The sequence below is a fragment of the Chionomys nivalis genome, chromosome 5 (genome assembly GCF_950005125.1).
Source record: "Chionomys nivalis chromosome 5, mChiNiv1.1, whole genome shotgun sequence".
Classification (NCBI taxonomy): domain Eukaryota; kingdom Metazoa; phylum Chordata; class Mammalia; order Rodentia; family Cricetidae; genus Chionomys; species Chionomys nivalis.
The window spans coordinates 31,855,778-31,880,812 of record NC_080090.1 but is presented as its reverse complement, the minus strand read 5'-3'; the positions used below and the strand labels follow the sequence as shown (position 1 = coordinate 31,880,812).

The window sequence follows — 25,035 nt, the reverse complement described above, 5'->3', positions numbered from 1 at the left end:
TGAAATAAACTCGGAACTGTCAGAGTAATCTGGCAGTCTCCCAAATCTACCCTGTGTTTTCTGCCTCAATTTCTCTCAATCTAACATTTCTTTAGCCTCATGGCCCACTCCCAGGTACCCCAGCTGACTTTGTTGGAGCAGGCTCTGACAGGGGAGTGTGATGGCTAGTTTCAAATGACAACTTGATGTAACCTGTAGTCACTTGAAAAGGGAGTCTTAAGGAGAGGCTGTCTACATTAGGCTCCTTGTGTGTCTAACTGTGGGAGACCATCTTGATGATGGTGACTGAGAAGGGAAGGCCTGCCTCCTGCGGTGTAGGTGGCTCTATGATCTCTAAGCGTGAGAAAGCGAGCTGAGCACCAGCATCTACATGTCTGACTGTAGTTTTTAAATTTTATTTAAAAATTGTACATTGTATTTTGATCACATTCTTTCTTTTCCCTTAACCCCTCCCATTCTCTCAAGTTCTTGCCACTGTGCTATCCTGCCACAACAGACTAGAATTTCGAATTTCAGGCCCCAGACACCTTTATATCCCGTTTTCTCTGTGAAAGTCTGGAAGTTACAGAATTTACACACCTATTTTAGCCGTTTAAAAAGTGAACAATCAGGAAGCAAGTGAACACGTTTCTTTCTTTGGATTCTTGAGAAGTAATACATTTTTTTGGATGAGTTGCCTTCCCCACTTCCACTCTTTTCAGATGGGCTTCTGGAGCCATCCACACGCCTGCAGACGTCATGCTGGCCAATGCTTCCTAATTGTCAAGGCCCGTGAGCACAAACCATCCGAAAAATGTCAATCTGTTTCCTGGCAAGTCTGGTACTTGTAGTAACAGTTAAGATTAAAGAAAGTCTCATCTGTCATTTTGACTTAGTCCCTTGTGAGAACACTTTAAACAAACTCACAGGCAGAGGATTCTTACCCAGCCCTTTAATCCAGCTCACCTGCTCAGGATAAGCCCCTAGTTAACAACGATTATGGCGTATACATGTTCCAAACACACTGCTAAATCAGAAGATTCTGCCTACCCCAGTGGTTCTCAACCTGTGGCTTGCCAACCCAGGATGTCAAATGACCCTGTCACAGGGGTCACCTAAGACCATCAGAAAACACAGGTATTTATATTATGATTCATAACAGCAGCAAAATTACAGTTATGAAGTAGCAACAAAATAATTTTATGGTTGGGGGGGTCACTACAACATGCAGAATGGTATTAAGGGGTCAACAGCATTAGGAAGGTTAAGAACTACTGGTCTACCCACATGAAGGACCAAGTCAGTGCACAATGTCAACTCTGCTCAGCCTCCTGAAATCCTTTCTGAGTAGGACAAAGAACAAATGAGCAATGATAACACATCCATTCAGTGTTATTCATATAACTGCATTTAACCCCTTAAAAGGACGTAAAAAGGGTCAGTACTTATTTTTACTCAGGTACAAGTGGAAAATTTACATGAAGCAAAAACCAGCCAAGAAACTTGACCAAAGTCAAGTCCCCAGGATATGCACAACAGCTCTGCAGAATCTCCACAGGCTGTACCCCTGCTGCAGCCTAAACTGCATGCCACACGGCTGAAGCTTGCTCAGACTGAACACCAGAGATATGGACTGGCCTGGCAGCAAGCACACAGGGGTGTTCCTGGCCCGTAGACTAGAATATGCCATGCAGCATTTAGTACCAGAAAAGAACCAGAAAGAATAACAGTACAGGCAAATGAAGATCAGAGCTTGGCCCACTGCAGCAGTTCCCAACAGTGTCAGCAAGTAGGTGCAGGGTGGACGCCACAGCTGGGTCTCCAGACAGGAAGCCCTTGTCCTCTGACAACAGGAACACAGCATGATGCTGGCAGGACAGAGGAAGGATGGCCCCGAAGCTGCCATCTCACACTGCTCTGAGAATGCTCCCTAGGTACAGCCACTCTTTCACAGAGGCTTTGGATGGACTCTTCCTGTCCTCTGTTCCCTCCACTGCAGTTGGAGGAGTCCTTTGCCGACTCCACACTCCTGTATCTTAGTACTGCATCCTACGCTTTTTTTTTTTTTTTTTTTTTTTTTTGGCTTTTCGAGACAGGGTTTCTCTGTGGTTTTGGAGCCTGTCCTGGAACTAGCTCTTGTAGACCAGGCTGGTCTCAAACTCACAGAGATCCGCCTGCCTCTGCCTCCCGAGTGCTGGGATTAAAGGCGTGCGCCACCACCGCCCGGCTCTACGCCTTTTTTTAAAAATTAATTTTGTGTGTAGGGTGTTCTGTCTGCATCTATGTGGGAGCACCACATTTATGCAGTGCCCAAGAAAGAATGAAGAGGCCGTCATATATCCTGGGACTGAAGTTACAGATGGTTGGGAGCCACCATATGGGTGCTGGGAATTGAATCTGGGTCCTTTGGAAGAATAGTGAGTGCTCTTAATCACTGCGTCATCTCTTCAGCACCTCCCATGCCTCTGAGAGCTCAGCTCTGGAGTTCATCCCTCAGCATGGTCACTTTGGAGATCAATCAGTCAAGTCCCAGTTCATTGTGGCTGCTCAGAACTTCTCCCAAGCCTCTTTCCTCCGAAGGCAGATGTCCACTTTCTGAGGTGAACAATACCGCCCTCAGACCCATCTCTCTCACTGAATATGAGATATAAGAGACCAATAGTGTTCGGTCAATGACACAGGTCATACAACAGGGATCTCATAAGACTATACCACCTAGTGACACCTCAAGTTTGTGGTGTGCACTTTATAATGTCTGCACAATGCTAAAGTTCAGAATGTGCCCCAGCCATTGGTGACACATGACTCAGCTCAGAGTCTCTTAAAACCTGACAAAACTTCAATTAAAGCAGAGGTTAAACGGTGTTTGTCCCCCCAACCCTGAACTACTCTAGGCCGGGAAGCTCTAGGGCTGTGTGCAGCAACAGAGACTAGAGCAAGCTGCCTCTCTCACCTGCTCAAGAACAGACTCTCAGCTGGGCTTCCTGGGTCTTCAGCACTGGGCTTGCCTACGGTCTTTTTATCTCCCATATTCTCTGAGCTGATGCCATGGGCCCTAGCCTTTTTTGCTATGAGTGTATGAACTTTGGACATTTCCCTCCAAATGTAAAGAGGTAGACGCGCTTTCCACCTTTGGCAGTTTCACCAGGGCAGCTGGGGACGACAATCTGGCCATGTCTGTGGATCTGGGGATCTAGCCTGCAACTGGAGAGAACCATCCAGTGAGCATGTACAACCCACGCGCTGGAGCCAGGAACAACCCTAAAAAGGAGGGACGGGAAAAGCAGACAAGCAGGACTCGAAAATGGCTCCACACCTCTTAGCCAATCCTAAGAACATTTGCACAGCCAGCTAGGCCAGCCGCTGAAGGAATGAAAGAACAATTACCAACACCTATGCCCCAAATAAGAAGCCAGCTCCTCAGTGGTAAGTGCAGAAAGGTTTCGTTACAGAAGAATTAATAATAATTACTCAGGGTAGTCAACACCAAGAAGAAAAACAGGATATTCAACCTACTAAAGCGGTTTTCTTAATGAGTTTTCATTTCCTGATGCAACACTGGGGGTTCACATGGGGCTACAGGCCATCCAAAGTAAAAACAAAAAAACAACAACAACAACAAAAAAATAACATTAAATATTAAAACTTTTCAAACTAAAATTAAGAATGTATTTAAAATTATAAATTCACCAAACACAAGATTCATGAATCTCTGTCCAATAATTTAAACACAAAACTCATATTTTCCTTTAACGTAAATAGACCATTTTTCTTCCTAATGGCAAAGAAAAATTTGTATTCATCAGTTCATGGTGTAAAGGTCAGCCAGAGAAACCATTTTGTGCTAGACCTCCATCTTAATACCTAATGACTGCTTGCCTTAGACTCAAAACTCCATAAAGACAGGTTCCCAGAAAACAGCCTTGATTCAGTGACCCCTAATCAGAAATACACAGCAGGGACCCTCCACTCGTGACGACGACTAACTACTTTCTGCTTTGGCTTCTGTAACTTGTTTACAGATAGATACACAGATTGTTTTGAGTCACACTGACCACTTGACAGAACAGACCAGATTTTGCTTGCTTGTGTAGATGTTGAAAGTCTTCATGTGCTTTTCGCCCTTAATAAACCCTTCCCAATACCCCTCCTTCAGGGCAATCTCAAACTTGGCTCATAGACTGTCATCCTGCTAGTAGGTAATCAATAAGTCTTTTCATTATAATTGGACTGAGTGTACGGTCTTTTCCCAGGGGTCAGAAACTCCATAACAATGAACTATCATGAGATGGTTAAATAGGTATTAATGAAAGAAAAAAATCAGGATAGTCAAGAAAAGCTTGACTAACGAGTTGACAGCATGTTTATTGTGTAAATCTGTTGCTGGTTTTTCTTTTAGTCTTGGGTTGGTCACTTAGTTCACAGCTTTAAAAAAGATAGCTCAGGCGGAGGCAGATCCACAAACCCTAAACAGTCTCACTCTCCTGAGTGGCTCTCAGGTCTGGGTCGGCTCCCTACCACCACTTCTCAAAGCAAATGTGTTCCTTGGGAACATGGCTGCTCTCCAGTTGCTTAGAGAAAAAGTCCGTCATTGGAGGCGGGCCACAGATATAGAACAGAGTCTCTGCTGAAACGTGGTGTCGTATCTCCTTCTCCGTTATTCTTCCTTCTACCAAAAAAAAAAAGAAACACCAATCAGGTTAGGCACGTTTGTATTCTGACCTACCACAGATGGGTGGCAGAGGTCACCTGCAGCACTGTGGGCCTGATCTGCACCATGGTTCACTGTGTGCTGCGTCTCTTCAGGCTTCCCAGGCCTACGCAAGCAAAGCAGGAGGCTCATCATTGCCAGTTGCTCTTTAGAGAGAGCCCACAAGCTTACTCGCCTTTGTAGAGATGAAAACTGCCTTCAGCCAAGTAAGTGGCTATTTTATTAAGAAATAAATAAAATCCTTTCAGGAAGGTAAGATGGCCCAGCACGTAGAGGCTTCTACCAAGTCTGATGACCTGAGCTGGATCCCTGAGACTCACAGATGGAAAGAGAGAACCAAGCTCCAAATGTTAAATGTTGTCCTCTGATATCCATACAGAACTGCAAACACATACACACACATACACACACACACAGACACACACACACACACTTAAAATAACTTTAGCAAGGTGTGATGGCTCAAACCTTTAATCTCAGCATTTGGAGAGAAGAGGCAGGTGGATCTTCATGAGTTCCAGGTCAGTCAAGGCTACACAGTAAGACCTTATTCCCAAAACAGTAAAACAAGCAAAAAGTAAATAAAAAAAACTTTAAGGACTCCTTCCAAATAGAGAAACTGAGTAATTTAAATAACCATAGGTGGCAAATGGAACTGATTCAAGCAAAGCAGGAGTAGAATTTATTTGTTTGTTTATTATAGTCACAATGCCAGGATCTGCTAAAAATTGTGAAAAGTACAATTTTAATACGGGCAGTAAGAAACCTATCTATACTAAGCAAATCACAAGTAAGTATTTCTATATGAACTGTCTCAATTCCCCTGGAAATGACATTCCCAGCAGGTGACCCCTAACAGTAAAGTATCTGTGCTTAACCAATTGGCCTGTCTATCCAATAACTGCATAGCTAGCCAATCTCTTTAGAGGACTCACCTGTGATGAATGGTTTAAGTTCTGCACTGATTTGTGCCGTCTGTTTTGTAACATGCAAACTGCATGTAATCTTCTCAGGAAATTCATTTACTAAATCGAGGATATTTTTCTGGAATGTCAAAGAAATTGGGTCAAACTACAATTAAAAAAAAAAATCAAACCACAGCTGGGTAGAACAGTAGAATGCCTTTAATCCCAGCACTTGGCAGCCAGAGATAGGTGGGTCTCTATGAGTTCAAGGGCAGTCGGGTCTACATAGCAAATTTCAGGCCAGTAAGGGCTAATGTCTTAAAACCACCACCATTCCCCTCTTCTTCTTCCTCCTCCACCACCTCCTCTATCTCTGCCTCCTCCTGGTTTTTGAGAGTCTCATGTGGTCCAGGTTAACCCTGAATTTGCTATGGAGCTGGATTTAGCCAGGAATGCCCAATCTTGCAGCCTCACATGTCCAGGGCTGGGATTACAGGTGTGAGACACCTTGCCTGGCCCTAGTGTTTTTTCTGTTCCATTAACTTCTAGATTTTAGCCCACTGTGGTGATCTGAATGAGAATGGCCCCAGGCTTAGTTTGAATACTTGGTCCCCAGTTGGTAGAATTGTTTGAAAAGGGTTGGAAGTGTAGCTCTGTTAGATGAGTGTCACTGGGGAGGACTCTGAGGGTTCAAAAGACTCATGCCCTTCACAGGTAGCCCTCGCTACCTCCTGCTTGTGTCTCAAGATGTGAGATTTTGGCTACTGCTTCAGCACCAAGTCTGCCTGCCTGCTGCACGACGTTCACGGACTCTAACCCTCTGAAACCAGAACCTCCATGTTAAACACTTTCTTTTATAGGTTAACTTGGTCAGAGCGTTATATCACAGTAACAGAAGAATAAGATGCCCACTAAGACTCATCTTACCCTGACACTTAACTGGAAACATGTTTAACTGCCCTGGGTGAAATGGCCTGTTAATTCTCACATGAATTGATTAAGCCTTGACAATTATTTTATGTGAACCTTTGTATAGAAATCTGAACCTAAGAAAAAAAATTCCCATTTATATGCATGCCTATTTATTGTTATCGGTATATATTCATTGTTTAGTGATGGGCATCATAAAGACACTTTCATTGGCATGCACCAAGCACTTCAGCCATATTCACCCCATCCTTCTCCCTTTACTCCCTTTCAATCCCCTAGGCAGTTTCACTTCTTTCTTGTCCTGTATGCCTGAATGAGTTTTCATTGTTTAATTAGCATACAAAGTAACAGGTTTCATGATAGCATTTTTATACACAGTTTATTTTGATCACCCCACCCACACATACACTCCTCTCCTTCTGTCTTGAGCTCGTGTCCTTAAGCCTCAGTTGTCCCTTTGCACGTATCATTTCACGTCACCTGCTGTTTATGGATTATACAATTTCCCACACTTGCTTACAGCACCCTGTAAACGTATCTCCCCCTTACCTTAAACAGGAGTTCATTGGTGTTCTTGGCACTGTAGAACAGCTTTATTGCTCCTATCTCATAGCCTCTTCCTCTGCCTGCTTGGTCTCGGTGGAGATCTGCTGAGTGGCGCAGGATGGAAAGCAGGGGGTTAATCCCAACCCCTCCAGCAATCAACACGAGGTTTCGAGGGGCATCTGTGGGCTGAGGGTCAAAGAAGAACTCTCCACCCACTCTGAGCGCCACTTCAGAGTCAAGTGTGCACTGAAGCAAGAAAGAAAAGATTCTTTGGTCCTGTGTAGCACAAGTCTCAGACCAAACATCCTGTTTAAGGGAAGCCACCAGGCTGACCCTCAGCCTGTATTTCAGTATTTAGGACAATCTGCACAACTTGTTTTCAATTCTCCCAGAGCCTGGGACTTCTAGGGTTTGATTCTACTTGTTTAACATGTAGGCTGCTCACTATCCCAACTTTGACCCACACAACACAGCCATTCTGGTATTAAAAAAGGGGGACTTGCTTCAGAGATTTTGCCATTAACTTCACAGGTGAGGAGCTAAGCTAACAAAAATGGCAATGGACCCAGGCAGGCAGGCAGGCACTCTGGGGTATGCACCCTGCACCCCTTCAAAGTCCTATTCCATGCTCTGACCCAGGCTGAGAAATGAGCTCCCTCCTCAGATGAGCGCTGCAGGCTTGCACTGGCACTGTGGTACCAGCTGTGACTGTTCATACCTCCTTCCAGCAGCCAGAAAAGCAGCAGGAGGCTGTTCATGCTGGGAATTGAACCGGGTCCTCTGGAAGATCAGTCAGTGGTCTTAACCACTGAGCCATCGCTCCAGTCCACTAATTAATTTTTTTTTTTTTTTTTTTTTTTTTTGGTGTTTTCGAGACAGGGTTTCTCTGTGGTTTTGGAGCCTGTCCTGGAACTAGCTCTGTAGACCAGGCTGGTCTCGAACTCACAGAGATCCACCTGCCTCTGCCTCTCAAGTGCTGGGATTAAAGGCGTGCGCCACCACCGCCCGGCCCTCCACTAATTAATTTTGCACTCTCTTCTCTATCATACCCACAATCAAGATGAACCTGAACAATGACTCATCTTACAAATAAATTCAGATAGCTTTGCACAGATCTAAGTTGACCCGAATTTTCCAGAATGTGACAAGTGTGTAAACTATACTTGGGTGTGTTCACTGTTCTAGAAGATCACATCCCAGGTGGTGACAGGAGTGTCCTTCTGTCACCCACACAGCAAGCCCACACCAGCTGCATTTGCAGACCACATACTGTGGTAACTGTTTTTAGAAGTCCTCTGACTGCTTCACTCTTCCTTGTAAAGAGTGAAGCTTTCACATGTCCAAACTTGAGTGTGGAAATAAATAGTCTTTGATTATGGGTCCCTTTCTTTCCTCTCCTCGGGGGGCAGGGGATTCCTGCTAGCATCGGGTTGTGTATGAAAAGATGTCTGGATTATTGTGGCTCTTGGAAAGATGCGGTGCTGGGTATGTGTGCCTCCTTGCCTCCTTCTGAAACCAGTATCTGGAAACACAGCCATTTAAACAGTGAAAGCACAGTTCTGTCTCGCTGTGAGTTCCTGGCACAGATGGACAGAATTTAGTCACATATCACATGCCTTTGGAGGCTCAAAACCTTGGCATTCAGGCCTTGGCTCCTCTCATACCAGGTGAGCAGTGGACACTTCTGAGCAGGGATTTAATTAGAGGTTCAACAACTTAAATGACCAAACTTATCCCTTGAATTCACAAATTAAGTCTCTTATTGGTGAAGAATTGTTAAATGAATGGAAATCCTTTCTCAAAGGGAAGAATACCTAACCTTGACTGTGTTGAATATGTAGGAGAGAGTCACAGCTAGCGAGTGGGCTTTCCTTTTGACAGCAAGGGGGCCGCTGGGTCAGAAGAGTGTAACTGTAGCCATGGCTGCACTGGTGACTGCAGTGCTAAACATGCTCCTCCATCTCAAGCCTTAGAAGAATCCTAAACCTGGGAGGCCCTGCCCTTGCTGCAACCCTGTCACTGGCATAGACACTTCTCTCCTGTCATGAGAACCTGGAGCAAAAGAAACTGAGAAAAGAGAGAGAAACCTTGTGTGGGACAGTGCCACGTGTCTATCCCCTATGCATTTTTGCTGGTGTTCTGTTCAGATCTGCTACTACTGGCTTCCCTCCTTGCCTTACTTGTAGTTCCCACACACGAGAGTACTCTGCAACCTTTACAAACACAGCAATGAGAATAAAGTTAGTTCTTGCTTTCTGTTCTCTTTTTGTGACTGTCAATGATTTCCAGAAAAAGAATGAAACGGTACTGAGTTTCCGGGTACATTTGGTAAGCAAGAAAACCCTGAAATAGGATGGAGGTTGTGGGTCAATATAAAAGATATACTATGGTATTGAAAGAAGGGGCAACGAAAAGAAAGAAGGGTCAAAAACTAAAGTTCACTTTGTTCCTGGCGTCCTAGTGGGTAATGGCAGGAGGTGTACGCAGGCATGGGGGTAAACCTTGCGAGACAGCATGAGTTACAAGCAACAGTTAGAACTGGATCCTCTCAGAATCCCAGATGAAGAGCCTGTGGTGATCAGTGTAGAGCACCAAAGACTCAGCATTAATGACCCCTGAGCACTACTCTGTAACTGCAGGAGATTCCCCTCCAGACAGTAGGCAGAGTCAGTTCCTTCCTTTAGGATGGTCATAGTGAGATTGTTTATGTAACAGGTAATTTTCAAACGTTTGTATAGAATGCTTCCAATCCTTTTAAAACACAGTTCACCAACAAGGTTCTGTTTCTCCACCCTTCCTGGAGAACTCAGTGTGAGTTTGCTCACTGCAAGTTCCCGGTCCTCCCACTGGATGTCTTCCATTCAGGACCCTATTCTTGCGGGTCTGGGTTACAACTGAACACACATTTAATGGAGGCAGATGGAGATGCTCAGATCTCCAACTTTAAAAGTTAGTTGAGGGGCTAGAGAGAAGCTCAGCAGTTTAGAGCACTCGCCACTCTTACAGAGGCCTCAGGTTCCATTCCCAACACCCACATGGTGACCCACAATCATCAGTAACTCTGAGAGAAACAGATATGCACATGGTGTGGAGGCCAAAAAATGCAGGCCCATTTCCACCTCGTCTGCTGGTCAGGTCAGAGAGTTTGGAGATTGACAAGCACAGTTGCTCCTCCTAGCTCAGGAGACAACTGCTTGGTTCTTTTGAAATTAAGAGAGCTCATTCTAGTAGGTCCATGCCATCCTGCCAGGCGGTCAGGAAATGCAAATGTACTTCTGCTCCTTCTTTAGTAACTATGAGGTCACCTCGGGAAGGGTGGTCTTCTTTGCTACCTAGACAACAGAATGCTAATGATTTGATGTCTCAAAGTAATAAAGCCACTGACTGAGTGAGTTATCCTTTGTATTACGTTAATAAAGTCTATGTTGGGTATAAAAACCGTGGAAAAATAAACTCGGGTAGAATTTCAGGATTTCAGTAACTGGAATGCCCTCCGGATACTTTCTATGTTTTCTGTCTTATTATTTCTATGCATCTTCATATTCTTTACTTATATGTCTTCAATTTCCATGCCCCTACTCTGGTAAGAAGTATGTCTGTCGAGGTCAGTCCTCAACAACATGATACACAAACAAGCATGCAGGTAAAATATTCATACCATAAAATTAAATAAATCTAAGAAAAGGTTTTTCTTAAAAGGTCTTTGCTTACCTTCTTGTGAACCCAGATAGCAGGAGGGTGGTCTGTGTATTTCACTGCCAACTCTATTATTCTCTCTCGTTCTAGCAGTTGGGGACTGGAGCAAATTGAAAACCCACCAACGACGGAGACTCCTGGGATAAAGAAATCAACCCTGAAAAGACAGACAAACAAACCATTCCTGTTGTAGTAGCTAAGAAAACTGTCAACAGCAGGCAAAAAAACAAATGGACAAGATTTTAGTTAGACTGAAAAATATAAACTACTAACTTAATAAAAGATTTGTAACCAATCTTAAACAAAATAAAGAGAATTCTTCAGGAATTTTCTGAAGAACTGTTATGCTAAAAGCTAACTTACATGAGCCACATATTACTTAAAAAGACATCAACTATCAAAAATGGCACAAGAAGAAACAGAAAAACCTCATCAGATCTACATAAACTCAAAGGACTGAATTAATAAAACGTGACAAAGGAGAGTTCTGGTTCGGATGGCAAACCTGGTGAGCTGCACTACACACTTAAAGTAGAACTGATGCCAATCCTCCAGAAACCACCCCAAACAAGAGAACAGACACGTTGGAACTTACTCTAATGAAGCTGCTATCACCCTTATATCAAAGACACTAAAAACTACAGACCCAGTGGTTCTCAACCTTCTTGTTGCCGTGGCCCTTTAACACAATTCCTCAGGTTGTGATGACCCCAACCATAAAATTATTTTGTTGCTACTTCATAACTGTAATTTTGCTACTGTTATAAATTGTAATGTAAATATCTGGGTTTTCTGATGTTCTTAGCAATCCCTGTTAAGGGTCCTGACCCACTGCTATGGACCACTGTCTATTCAAATAAAGAAAAATTCCAAGACTACAAGGTTGGCTTAACATCTGTCCTCATCACTTTTTTTTTTTTTTTTTGTATTTTCGAGACAGGGTTTCTCCGTAGCTTTTTGGTTCCTGTCCTGGAACTAGCTCTTGTAGACCAGGCTGGCCTCGAACTCACAGAGATCCGCCTGCCTCTGCCTCCCAAGTGCTGGGATTAAAGGCGTGCGCCACCACCGCCCAGCCTCATCACTTTTTAAAAAATCATCTTGAGAGCTACATTCAATGAGCGACTCTTCTCAAATAGATATGCCCAAACTGAAATGAGCCAGAATCCTTCTCTTCTAGTGGGGGACAGGTAAGATGGCCCAGCACGTAGAGGCTTCTACCAAGTCTGATGACCTGAGCTGGATCCCTGAGACTCACAGATGGAAAGAGAGAACCAAGCTCCAAATGTTAAATGTTGTACCCACAGAAGTCCTATCCAGAAGAAAATGTGACACCTCTTATCTTACAGGGAAAGGGAGCCACCACTCACCACTGGCCAGCCTTAAAAGAGAAGTCTTTATCAGCGACAAGCAAACGGAGGCTCTTCACTGATGGAGACTCCTGGGCAATTTCACACACCTTAGCTGTAGCCATGACCTGAATCAGCAAAGAGGTTCGGGGCTTAGAAACACGGTGTTTTGGAAAACTGCCCAACAAGGCAAAGCACACACTGCTCTGCTCTGCCTTCTATCAGGTGGTAAACCACACGAACTCTGAGACCTCCTACAACACTATTTTATTCTGAATACAAAAATCATCCTTAAAGGTACTGTGTAACTAGTATCCATCTGAGCATTGGGCTAGGTACCCTGAAGAGCACTGTGAGTGGGAAGCCCTCAGCCACCCTGCTCGGCATCTACTATCCCCCTCAGTAGTGGGCGAGGTGAGGCCATAGTTGCTTCTGAGGAAGAAGTCCATAGATGCTAACAGCAGACTTTCACAGAAAGCAGCTAGCACTGTTTAAAGAGCAAAGAACCAGTAAGCTGGGTCTGTACTCATGCACTTCCAGCTTTGTGAGCCAGGGACTCACTTTGTAGCTCTAACAGGCCTGGGACTACTTAGGTCAGGTTGGCCTTGAACTCACCCACCTTGCCTTGGGCTGTGATTAAGGTGTGTACCACCACTCCTTGCTTGAATGTTTATTTCTTAAATTTTTTCTAATTTATCATATTTTTCCAAAATATAAGCAGTTCATGACCTTAAAGCAAGAACACAGAGCCCTTTCCTACTGGGAGCTTGGGAAGCATCGTTCTCAATGCACTTTCTGAAAACTTCCAAGCGGAGTGACTTGGGAACTAGTCGTGAAGGATAATTCGTGCCTTAGCACCCATCAACTGCAAAAATGTCTCCACTTCCTTTATTCCACCTCTGCTCTGCACCTCTCTTTCTCCCTTAAAGCTGGGACACTGTTCGAAGGGTCGAAGACAGACACAGCTCCCCTTAGATTCCTTCTCTGCAATGCCCCCTGGGCAGTAGGCGGATGATCAAATGCAGTCAGTCCCTTCAACAGAGGACTCCCAACTAGCTCCACCAGGAGATGCTCTGGAAACTTCCTACTCTGATGCTAGCTCACTTTGGCCTTTTTTTCAACCGGACTTCCAGGCCCAACCAACTCTCAATGGGGAGATGACTTTTCACAATGCAGTAGAAAAGTCTCACTATCTCAACATAGCTCAAAAATTTCCATCCTTTGCTGTAAAATGCCTTGCCTCTCTTTCTTCGCGTTGTAGCTAATCCCTTCTTCTTCCTGTCTTGGAGAATAAGTGGGTGATTTTCTATGGCAGCCCCAAGGACTATACCAAAAAAAAAAAGGGACAAGGTCTCTCTACACAGCACAGGCTGGCCTGGAACTTGCTATGTCTACCTCAGCGCTATGATTACAGATGTGTGCCACCAGGCAATGTCCTTTCTACATATACTGTTGATCCTAACCCTATCTGTGCCCTATACTACTCTCTAAGCAGCTACCAGCTAGCCCTTTCTTCACATCAATCTTTTCTTTAGCACCTTCCTGTTCATCAGACATGATATACGATGCCACTGGCTTTATCTTGAGCAGCTTAGAAAGAAACTATGGAAAGAAGAGAACACAGCTGCTAACAGAATAGACTCTGCAGCAAGATGGCCCCCACTTTAATTTGGCAACACCATTGACGACCATGTAACACAGGGCAAATGTCCCAGTCACTTTCAAACTAGGAACTGAAACCAGTAACACCCCTGCCTCACAGTGCTACTGGGGGCACTGACGTAGCAAATACAAACAAAAGCACTTCTAATGTTGCTGGCTCATAGTAAGTGCATATTGTTTGTTACTTACTTTATTGCATTAATTTATTTTATATCATATATAGTGCTTCATCCATTTATTATTATATATGCCACTGCACAGCACATCCCAGGGGAACTGTGGGCATGGATGACAAGGACCAGTACAACGTGGTGGACTGGAACCACGTATCCATTGTAGCCTATCAATTATTCTATGGGAGCAAACTAGAAAGTCTTTAAAGTATTGCGAAACCTTGCCTTCCATTCCTTCCTCTCCTGAAACGAGTTCCCTTAGCCTACACAATCTTCCTGTCCTTGCTGCTCTTCTGAATCATAGGTAGCCTGGTTTCGGTTTAGTGATGAAATTGCTAACAACCTAGACCTTTGAATAAAGTTTGCCAATATCACTCTAATTTATCTACCCATCTCCAAATGCCACAAGAGTACATACATGTTTGCGATCAAAACCATTTTTAATTTACAACTGATGGGGATCTCACTTTCAAGAAGAAATCATTAACAAGCTTCACATTTATACAGCCAACACTTTTTGTGTGTTGAAAATCTTTTCAGATTTATCAATGGGAAAAGGATAGTTTTCTATATACCTATAAATTTACTCTGATGAACTCATTCTACATCTCAAAAAGAAGACAATAAAGGAATCAGCGATCACCTTTAGCACCGAGGCAACTCTAAAGGAGAACTAAGTTTTCAAAGTAGGGCCTAGCAACATACCTGTATGTTAAAGAGTCTCCTGGTATTAACACACACAACTATGGAGGCAATATGCCTGATCACATTTGTGGAAGTGCATAAAAACAGGATTTATCTTGCCTCACATGGACTTCTAATACTAAACTAAATACAGCTGACTATTGCGAAACAACTGAAAAAGTAGAGTCAAGTGTTCACTGCGTGTTTTTACGTGGAAACAGGGTTACTCACTGAGGTAAAGGGTGAGGATCCTCGGCACCCTTCAGCTGGCAGGTTAGCTTTCTATAGCCTGAGTATGACTGACAGTCTGCAGGGGAAGGGCAGTGAGCTCGTCCACCTTCCTGTCTCAACTGTCAGTGCTGCTCTGACGAGCTAGGAGGTGCTTCTACAGTGGGGCGAACAAGGACTTTGAGACATGATGGCAAAAAAAGAAAAAAAGGTAAGCCATTCGTCATGTGTAGAGGCCTTACAGTTCCCTCTCCTACAGCAGGCCCTCAATGTGCCTCTGTGGAGGGCGCCTAGTCCCGTCTGTGCCCCCTGACCAAAACAGCCCGTCCACACCAAACTTAGTGGAAAATCTTAATGCCGCTCAGCCACTGCTTCCAAATCAGCTATCCTATCCCCTGCTGAGGACATTCCAGGGGAGGAAAATAAAATTTCCCTGATTGTCCCACCATGCCCCAGGGATACAGACCTCCCGTCGGAGGACACTTGCAGTTCTCTCCAAGTGATCAGCCTTCCTTTTGGATTTCATTATGCTTTTTAAAAGAAGGTAAAATTAGATTAGTAAGCATTATCCTCATAACATAACAAAACTAGCTTCCCCTGCCAAAAACCATGGCTATCAAAAATGTGATTAATTGTGGATTTTATAAAATAGCAAACCTCTGCCAGTGCTAAAATGCCCACTCATTTCCGATCTGAAGCCAGGATGCTGCCTCTCTTAAAGGACCTCCCAAATCACCAGGAGATCAGGGTTCGAGAATCAACCCAAATGGCAGCAAAGGCCAACAACTCACCTGGTTAGAGTAAGGTGCCGCCAAGTGCTGGCTATCAATCTCCACGAAGCAGCCTGCGTGCAGATGGCTCCCACAGTGCTACGAGTCAACCCAGGAATCAAGAAAACATGGGCCATGGCGCTCCTGAACAAATGGAACTGAAATTTCAAATCATTTTCAGAGAAAAGTAGAGAAATGCCAGACTATGTTAGGGGCAGTGGCAAAAGACTGTGGGGGCTGGAGAGATGGCTCAGTGGTTAAGAACACTGGCTATTCTTCCAGAGGACCTGAGTTCTATTCCTAGTGCCTATACGGCAAGTAACTCCAGTTACAGGTTATCTGATGCCCTCTTCCGACCTTTGCAGGTACCAACACACGGTACACAAATACACAGGCAAAACACCCATACACATAAAATCAAAGCGCCTACCCACACAATGGAAGAAGAAAATCGATTCCTACAAATTATCCTTTGATTTCCATGTGTATCCCCAGTGTCCCCTCACAAATAAAGAATGAAAGAAATGTAATGAAAAATTTAAATAAAATTGCTTAAGGTTTTGGAATGAGTATGGCAGAACATGCCTTTAGTCCTAACACTTGGGAAGCAGAGGCAGGAGGATCTCTGTGTGTTTGAGACCAGTTTGGTCTACATACTGAGTTCCAGGGCATACAGGGCTATATAGACCCTGTCTCCAAAACAAAACAAAACAAAAAAACATGTATTGCTCTTCTAGAAGACCCAATTCCCAACAACTCTATCACACGGTTCACATCTACTTGCAACTCCAGGAATCCAACTCCTCTGGCCTCCACACTCACACACACATACACACACCCACACCACATATAATTAAAAATGAAAATAAGTCTTTTTTGCGGGGGTGAGGTACAGATTTTCAAGACAGGATTTCTCTGCGTAGTCCTGGCTGCCCTGGAACTCGCTCTGTAGACTAGGCTGTCCTAGAACCCAGAGAACTGCTTGCCTCTGCCTTCCAAGTGCTGGGATTAAAGGCATATGCCACTACTGCCCAGCTAAAAATAAAGCTTTTAAGAATTATTATTTATAAAAGCTTACGGTTCCTTTAATCCCAGCACTTGGGAGGCAGAGGCAGGTGGATCTCTGTGAGTTCGAGACCAGCCTGGTCTACAAGAGCTAGCTCCAGGACAGGCTCCAAAACCACAGAGAAACCCTGTCTCGAAAAACCAAAAAAAAAAAAAAAAAAAAAAAAAAAAAAAAAAAAAAAAAAAAACTTACGGTTCACAAATATTTAAAACAAATAGATAATACCATTTATAACAGACCAAACTAGGAACTATCCAAAAGAAACAACAGTAGGCAAAGTGTGATATATTCATGCACTATACACAGCATCAATGACAAAGAATACATTTTACTTACATGCAGTAATATTCATATAGGCTGCAGGTATCAAATGGCATCAAAGTAGCTAGACTCCAAAGAGTCTAGACAAAAATAACCTAGAATGTTAGAAATCAGTCTTGGAAAGTGTATGGCTGCTGAGTGCCTCAGTAGGTCCACTTTGCAAAATCTTCAAACTGTCCTTGTAGCTAGATACTTTCTGTCTGTATGATACACTTCAATAAAAATGAAATAAAGACTCTCAACACTTTACTCTTGTTTTCTTTTTGGTTTTATGAAATCAGCCCAGGCTGGCCTATGAACTTACTGTGTTCCCTAATCTGGCCTCAAACGTGGACTCCTCCTGCCTTGCACTGGGTACAAGCATGTGCCACCACCCTACCACTTTATGTCTTAAAGTCACAAGATGAGTGGGTATGGCACTGATTAAGAGTCAGGCCATTTACTGTGTGGCTCCCATACCACTTTCTTGTGCCATTTAAAAAATACTTCTAGCTGGGCGGTGGTGGTGCAGGCCTTTAATCCCAGCCTTCTGGAGGCAGAGGCAGGTGTATCTCTGTGAGTTCGAGGCCAGCCTGGTCTACAAAAGCGAGTTCCAGGATAAGCTCTAAAGCTACAGAGAAACCCTGTCTCAAAAAACCAGAAAAATAAGAAACAAACAAACAAACAAATATTTCTTAGCCTAAGACACCCACATTTTCCATACTATACCATCACATTGGTTGGCTCTCTCCTAGGGGCTCTGATAATGAAGTGAATAAAACATGTCTCTCCCAAGCATTTTAGAAGGTGCTAATTGATTGATTAGAAATAGTTTAGTGTTACAATATTTAAGCCAACAATGAAGCTTTTGCAGTTTTTCATTCAATGAAATTTATTAATGGCCAAGCATGAGGCAGGCACTTGCATAAGCTTTGGCGGGGCAGGTTGGAAGAAAGCTTCTGGGAATTTAGGTTCTAATAGGTAGAGATAAAACTAAATCAAGGCATATACCAGGTGGCGATGGAAATGAGAATTTCTCAAAAGCCACAGCCCCCAAAGTAGTCTGCAGACAGATGGCCTTCTTCCTGTCCCGGCCCCTTCAGCAGTGAGGAACAGCTGTGCTACTGGCTATGTTCCCAGTGAGTAGGAGAGGTGGAAGGCTTCTGCCACCTCATGAACTTCCCTTAAATATGCTAAACCAAAAGCAGTGTGTTAGTCACTGAAAGCAAACAAGCAGAACTTACTTAGAAACCCATGGGATTCTGGGGGTCCTCAGCTGGCTGACACAATATTTTGGTCCTGGTATGATACTAAGACCTCTGGATTCACACCAGCTGGAACAGAGCAATTTTCCATATACCAAAATTCCCACAAAGTTCCTGCAATGGCAGAGACAATAAATGGGTAAGTATAAAGACAGGAAACAGAAAAGGCCCCATCAAGTCTCTCTTGCAAAAGAAAAGACTCATTTAGATTTGACGTGTGAATCCCCATAGTAGTGTTTACTTGACACACACACAGACCCTGGGTTTGAGCCCCAGCACCAAACTGAAGGGAGAGACTTTCATTGCGATGAGAAGTCCTCACTCTCAACTACTCCCTGCCATCAACCCTTCCCCCTTTGTGACCATTTCTTTTTATTCCTCACCTGTTGCTTCTTGATATTTCATGGTCTAAGTTCAACTCCTGCAACTTAGGGGACCCACCCCATGAGATACCCTCCACACGGCTGCATCTAACTGTCTGATCTCAGGTAGTTCTTAGGGGACCCACCCCACGAGATACCCTCCACATGGCTGCATCTAACTGTCTGATCTCAGGTAGTCCTCTTATGGTTCTGCCCAGCTTGAGCTGGTGCTGTGCTGAAGAAAGTAAAATTTTAGTCAACAGCTAGAAAAACAGTTATAAGACACTTAGGATCAAAGTCTCCATCATTAAGTTCATTCTCCGGTGAAAGGAGAATTATTGTTCCACTAATATTTTAGACAACAAAGCTAAAAAAATGCTTTTACAATACAGTATAACTTTAAAACAGTCTGCTTTGACAGATTCAACATAATGCCCATCAAAATCCTAGCAAAATTCTTCAAAGACCTTGAAAGAATGGTACTCAAAGGCTGGGCGGTGGTGGCGCACGCCTTTAATCCCAGCACTCAGGAGGCAGAGGCAGGAGGATCTCTGTGAGTTCGAGGCCAGCCTGGTCTACAAGAGCTAGTTCCAGGACAGGCACCAAAAACTACAGAGAAACCCTGTCTTGAAAAAAAAAAAAAAAAAAAGAATGGTACTCAATTTCATTTGGAAAAGCAAAAGACCCATGATAGACAAAACAATCCTGTATATCCTGGAGGCATCATAACCCTGACTTCAAACTCTACTACAGAGCTACAGTACTGAAAACAGCCGCCTGGTACTGGCATAAGAACAGACAGGAGAACCAATGGAACCAAATAGAAGACCCAGATATCAATCCACACATCCTCCTCAAACACCTATCTTTGATAAAGAAGCAAAACCTATCAAATGGAAAAAAGAAAGCATATTTAACAAATGGTGCTGGCATAACTGGATATCAACATGTAGAAGAATGAAAATAGACCCATATCTATCACCATGCACAAAACTCAAGTCCAAATGGATCAAAGATCTCATCATAAAGGCAGTCACACTGAACCTTATAGAAGAGAAAGTGGAAAGTACACTTGAACGCATTGGCACAGGGAACCATTTCCTAAATATAACCCCAGCAGCACAGACACTGAGAGAAACAATTAATAAATGGGACCTCCTGAAACTGAAAAGCTCTGTAAAGCAAAGGACCCAGTCAACAAGACAAAACGACAGCCTACAGAATGGGAAAAGATCTTCACTAACCCCACATCAGACAGAGGTCTGATCTCCAAAATATACAAGGAACTCAAGAAAATGGACACCAAAAGATCACATAATCCAATAAAAAAAAAAAATGGAGTACAGAACTAAACAGAGAACTCTCAACAGAGGAATCTAAAAGGGCTGAAAGACACTTAACAAAATGTTCAACATCATTAGTCATCAGAGAAATGCAAATTAAAACAACTCTGAGATTCCATCTTACACCTGTAAGAATGGCCAAGATCAAAACCACTGATGACAACTTATGCTGGAGAGGTTGTGGGGACAAGGGAACACTTCTGCATTGCTGGTGGGAATGCAAGCTGGTACAACCCCTTTGGATGTCAGTGTGGCGATTTCTCAGAAAATTAGGAAACAACCTTCCTCAAGACTTAGTAATACCACTTTTGGGTATATATCCAAAGGATGCTCAACTGTGCCACAAGGACATGTGCTCAACTATGTTCATAGCAGCTTTGTTTGTCATAGCCAGAACCTGGAAACAACCTAAATGCTCCTCGACCGAAGAATGGATAACGAAAATGTGATACATTTACACAAGGGAGTACTACACAGCAGAAAAAATAATGACAGCTTGAACTTTGCAGGAAAATGGATGGAGCTAGAAAACATTACTTTGAGTGAGGTAACCCAGACACAGAAGGACAATTATCACATGTACTCACTCATAGGTGGTTTTTAAACATAAAGCAAAGAAAGCCAGCCTACAAACCACAATCCCAGAGAATTTAGACAACAATGTGAACAATACTGTAAGAGAGTCTTACATAGATCTAATCTACATGGGAAGTAGAAAGTAGAAAAAGACAAGATCTCCTGAGTAAACTGGGATCATGGGGACCTAGTGGGAGGACTGAAGGGGAGAAGGGAGAGGATGGGAGGGGAGCAGAGAAAAATGTAGAGCTCAATAAATATCAATAAAAAAGAATATAAATTTAAAAAGCCAGTCTACTCCACACAGCTGGCAAACTAAAGAAAGTTAATTTTCAAAAGCTGCTCTTTATCAAAGACTGATTTGTTAACAGTACCATGATCAACAGTGTCACCTACTGGCAAATAAAGGCATTTTTATAAAACTGTGCTCAACTTGCCTTCTAAGCTTTATTCTAGTCCTTAGAGTGTGTGTGTGTGTGTGTGTGCGTGCGCACGCACACGTGTGTGTATTTATTTAAATCAGACTGGCAACCCGGTTCTTTATAAAATTGTGTTCAATTCACCTTCTAAGCTTTATTCTAGTCCTTAAACTAAAGTGTATTTGTGTGTGTGTATTTATCTAAATCACACTGGCAGGCTGGTTTAGTGGGGAAAGGTGCCTGCTGCCAAGCCCGAGGAGCTGAGCACGAGATGGGTACTGCCACAATTAAAGGGATGGGGGATGAATATGACAGGATAGGAGCGATGAAATGTGTGGGTGGGGGGTCTTCGTAGAGGCCTCTCGGGGTGAGGACCACTGAGCCCAGAGCAGCACCCAGAGGCAGCTGGGCAGACATGAAGGAGCGAACACTACGGCAGAGATCTTGGCAAGAACAAAGCCTAAGAAGAGCCAGGGCCAGTGTACCTGAAGAACAAGCTGGGAGACAGTGACAGGGAAATGTCTACCTAAGTGTGTCCTGGGTCACAGCAGGCCAATGTAAAGGTATAAACCTCACCTGACAGGCACGAGAAGCAACTGAAGAACACCAGTCAACCAGAACAATGACATGATGTGAGGTAAGTGATTAGGTTTTTACGACTGCCTGGGCTGGAGCAGGAAGTTGGACTTAGTCTCTAAGGTTCTGGTGGAGCAGTAGTAGCGGAGCTGGCAGAATGGACAGCATAGAAAATGTCTGGATATCTGGCCCTACAACGTCCTGTAGGAACATCCCTGCTGGCTTCCTCTCATTCTGCTTGAACTGGATCATACATAGCAGAGTTGTTCATTAAGAGTCTGGTTTTAGGATCAGAAGGATCCAACTCGATGCCATGACTTTCCAGCTTTGCCTTAGCTAATTCTTCAGCCCATAAACCTCATTTCCCAATGCTAAAGGTACAGCCTATCTGTACCCTACTGTGTTATTTGAATGACACAATATGCATAAGCATTTCAGAAACACAGCATCAACTACCATAATCAGCTCATTACTTTTTCTTTTTAAAATAACATATATGCAAATGAATAGTTGAGAAATTACAAAGAAAAGCTAGCTGGCCCCTGGCGGTGTTATGAATAGCTATGGCCTCCATAAACTCATGTGTTTTGAATAGTTGGCCCATAGGGAGTAGCACTATTATGAGGTGTGTCCTTGCTGGAAGTGTCACTGTGGGGGAAGACTTTGAGGTCTGATATGCTCAAGCTACACCCAGTGTGTCTCACAACTACACTCGCTGTGGCTCAGCCTCCTTCTGCTGCCAGCAGATCAAGATGTAGAACTCTCAGCTCCTCCAGCACCATGTTTGCCTGCATGCCGCCATGCCGATAATGGACTAAATCTCAATTAAATGTCTTCCTTTATAAGAGTTGCCACGGTCATGGTGTCTCTTCACAGCAATTAAACCGTAGCTAAGACACCCCTGTAACTTCAGGTTTTAAGATGACCAAGAAAATTGTTTTGATGGGTCTGAATTGATTTCTAAAAGATCAAGACCTGGGGTGTAGCTAAGTCAGAAGAGCATGTATCTAGCATGCATAAGACCCAAGGTTTGATTTCCAGTACCAGTAAAAAAAAAATGTTTTTAACATTTATTTTATTATTTAAGTAATTTTATTATTTTATGTGTATGAGTGTTTGCCTACATGTCTTATGTGTACCATGTGTGTACCTGATGCTTATGGAGGTCCTAAGAGGAAGTTGGATCCATTGGGACTGGAGTTACAGACAGCTGTATGCCTCAATGTGGGTACTGGGAATGAAACCCAGGTCCTCTAGCAGAGCAGTGAGTCTATTAACCACTGTGCCAACTGTCCAGCCTCATTTTCTTACTGTTTTCCTGTATATGGGTGTTTTCCCTGCATGTACAGCTGTGCCCCCTTCCTGGTGCCCTCAGAGGCCAGAAAAGGGTGGTGGAGGTCCTGGAACCGGAGCTACAGTTACGAGCTTAAGTGCAGGTGCTGAGAATTGAACCCGGGTCCTCAGGAAGAGCAGCTAGTGCTCTTAACTGATGAACCAGCCGTTAGTCCTTTGTTTGTTTAAAAAATAGGCCTAACAATTTATACATACTATGAGCCAAATATGGATATAGCCAATCATGTGTATGCCTGTGTGTGTTCATTCTCCACCGTATTGTTTGAGCTAGTCTCTCCCTGGACCTGGCATTCACCAATTGGTTGGCCACTGTGCTCCAGAGATCCACCTGTCTCTGTGCTTGGGCCCCTCTTCCCATCGGTGCTGGAGATACACATACCTTACCTGCCAAGTCGTCTCCCAACCCACAACTACATCCATTTCTGCACATTCGAGAATGCTCATAAGAACTAAAGATGGCTTCCAACCATGATCATCTGAACTAAAAATAGACACTGGAAAGTCAGTTATTTCCTGTGTCCCAGAGGCTACCTGGGAAATATTTGTGTTTATAAAGATACAAGACTGCCCCAGAATTTCTCCTTTGCCCAGACAAGCTACAGTTAACCCTCAACAGACTACAAATATCTCCTAATTGCTATGTAAGTCTCTAGTTATGAAAAAAAGAAGTGAGATCTTTGAAACAACCTCCCATATACTCATTTAATGCAACGCCTGTATTTTACCTCCCAAAGCCTTCTCTGCCTTCAGAACTTCAAAATGTAATGTCCTTTCAATGTGCACAAGGTTGGTAGCTTACGTACACCGTATGTACTTAAAAGTTAAGTGTAAGTTATAGAAATGTAGGCTACATAAGCTATACATGAGTATAGCATAACTATATAAGTATATTGTATAACTATTAATTCCCGCGCAAAACAATAGTAGATTTCAATCTTTTCTCAGAAAGGAAGAACCAAAGAATGCAAATTTCCAACTCCGAGAGCCCATCAAGTCAGACTCGGGTCCAGGATCATCTTCTGCCACAGTGGTTTTTCACCACACTGCACTCCTCCAGTGAGACCTGAGTGAGTGAGATCCTAGTAATACAGCGATGCTCCAAAGTCCCTGGTTGGAACCAAAACAGGCCCAGCACTGCTTTCAGGACAGAGGTCTATCCATTTGCATTTCGCTTCTACCTTCAAGGAAGAGGCTGCATGCTGACAACACTTCTACCTTCAAGGAAGAGGCTGCATGCTGACAACACTACCAGGAAAACCATTCATTTCTCCTTCCTTCCTTCCTTCCTTCCTTCCTTCCTTCCTTCCTTCCTCCCTCCCTCCCTCCCTCCCTCCCTCCCTCCCTCCCTCCCTCCCTCCCTCCTCCCTCCCTCCCTCCCTCCCTCCCTTCCTTAATACCAAGAACTAAAGTTCACATAAATAATTTGTTCCTGGACTTTGGAGACGGCCAGGTCCCTCATTATGCCTAGATATGTAATCTTGGGCAAGATGCCTAGTCTCTGAATCTGGGTTAAAGATAAATAAAATGGAGTTTTGAACCCCAGGATCAATAGAATTACATTTAGCGCATTGGGTGACCCGCTAAAATCCCCAATAATTAAAAGTGATATTATTATCGCTACTGCACCTATCACTGTAGTGCATATTGAAAATAAGGCGAGAACTCGTTCCTGTCTTACAGATCTCGATGCCCTACAACACAGCTCAGGGTGTCTGAAGGTGGCCTGGGTGAGACAGGCAGCGAAGTACCTGCAGGCAGGAACTACTTCAGGCCGGGCGTCCCTCTGCGCTCAAGGTCGCCTGAAACGCAATTCCAGGAGCAGAGTAGTGTGTCAACCACCGCGGAGGGCTGGAGAGGCGCCCCCCTCTAATAAGGGCTGCAGCTTCCAGCCAACTCTTGAAAGATTCTCTGAAGTCAGCGATGGAGGACGAGACTCCAGAGGCCAGGAAACTAACTACTGGTTCATAGCCCAGGCCCAAACTCCCCGGGCCCCGGAGTGACGTAGCAGCCGCGCGCGAGACCCCTCATACTATTGGTCACTGCCACCCAGTGGGCGGAGCGATGCGCAACCCTGCTGCGCAGGACGCACCATCTTCGGGGACTTAAGCTCCCAAGCTCGGCTATCTCCAAGGCGACCGCGACCCG

At 43.9% G+C, this 25,035-nt stretch overlaps 1 protein-coding gene across 6 annotated transcripts; it reads right to left on the bottom strand.

Moving 5' to 3' along the window:
* Positions 1-3,485: 3,485 nt before the first annotated feature.
* On the bottom strand, positions 3,486-25,016 carry Oxnad1 (oxidoreductase NAD binding domain containing 1). 6 transcript variants are annotated; one of them, XM_057769621.1, is made up of 10 exons: positions 24,639-25,016; positions 18,241-18,375; positions 17,033-17,112; positions 15,652-15,788; positions 15,327-15,390; positions 12,135-12,241; positions 10,783-10,924; positions 7,075-7,317; positions 5,626-5,734; positions 3,486-4,648 (listed from the first exon to the last, which is right to left on the bottom strand). In XM_057769621.1, the coding sequence occupies exons 4-10, from the start codon at positions 15,765-15,767 to the stop codon at positions 4,494-4,496; spliced, it is 936 nt and encodes a 311-aa protein (XP_057625604.1). In that variant the 5' UTR covers positions 15,768-15,788; positions 17,033-17,112; positions 18,241-18,375; positions 24,639-25,016; the 3' UTR covers positions 3,486-4,493. The 6 variants fall into 6 exon arrangements, with proteins under 6 accessions (XP_057625604.1, XP_057625603.1, XP_057625605.1 ...); XM_057769620.1 differs by lacking the exon at positions 17,033-17,112; XM_057769622.1 differs by lacking the exon at positions 17,033-17,112 and having other exon boundaries at positions 15,652-15,774.
* Between the last annotated feature and the right edge of the window lie 19 nt (positions 25,017-25,035).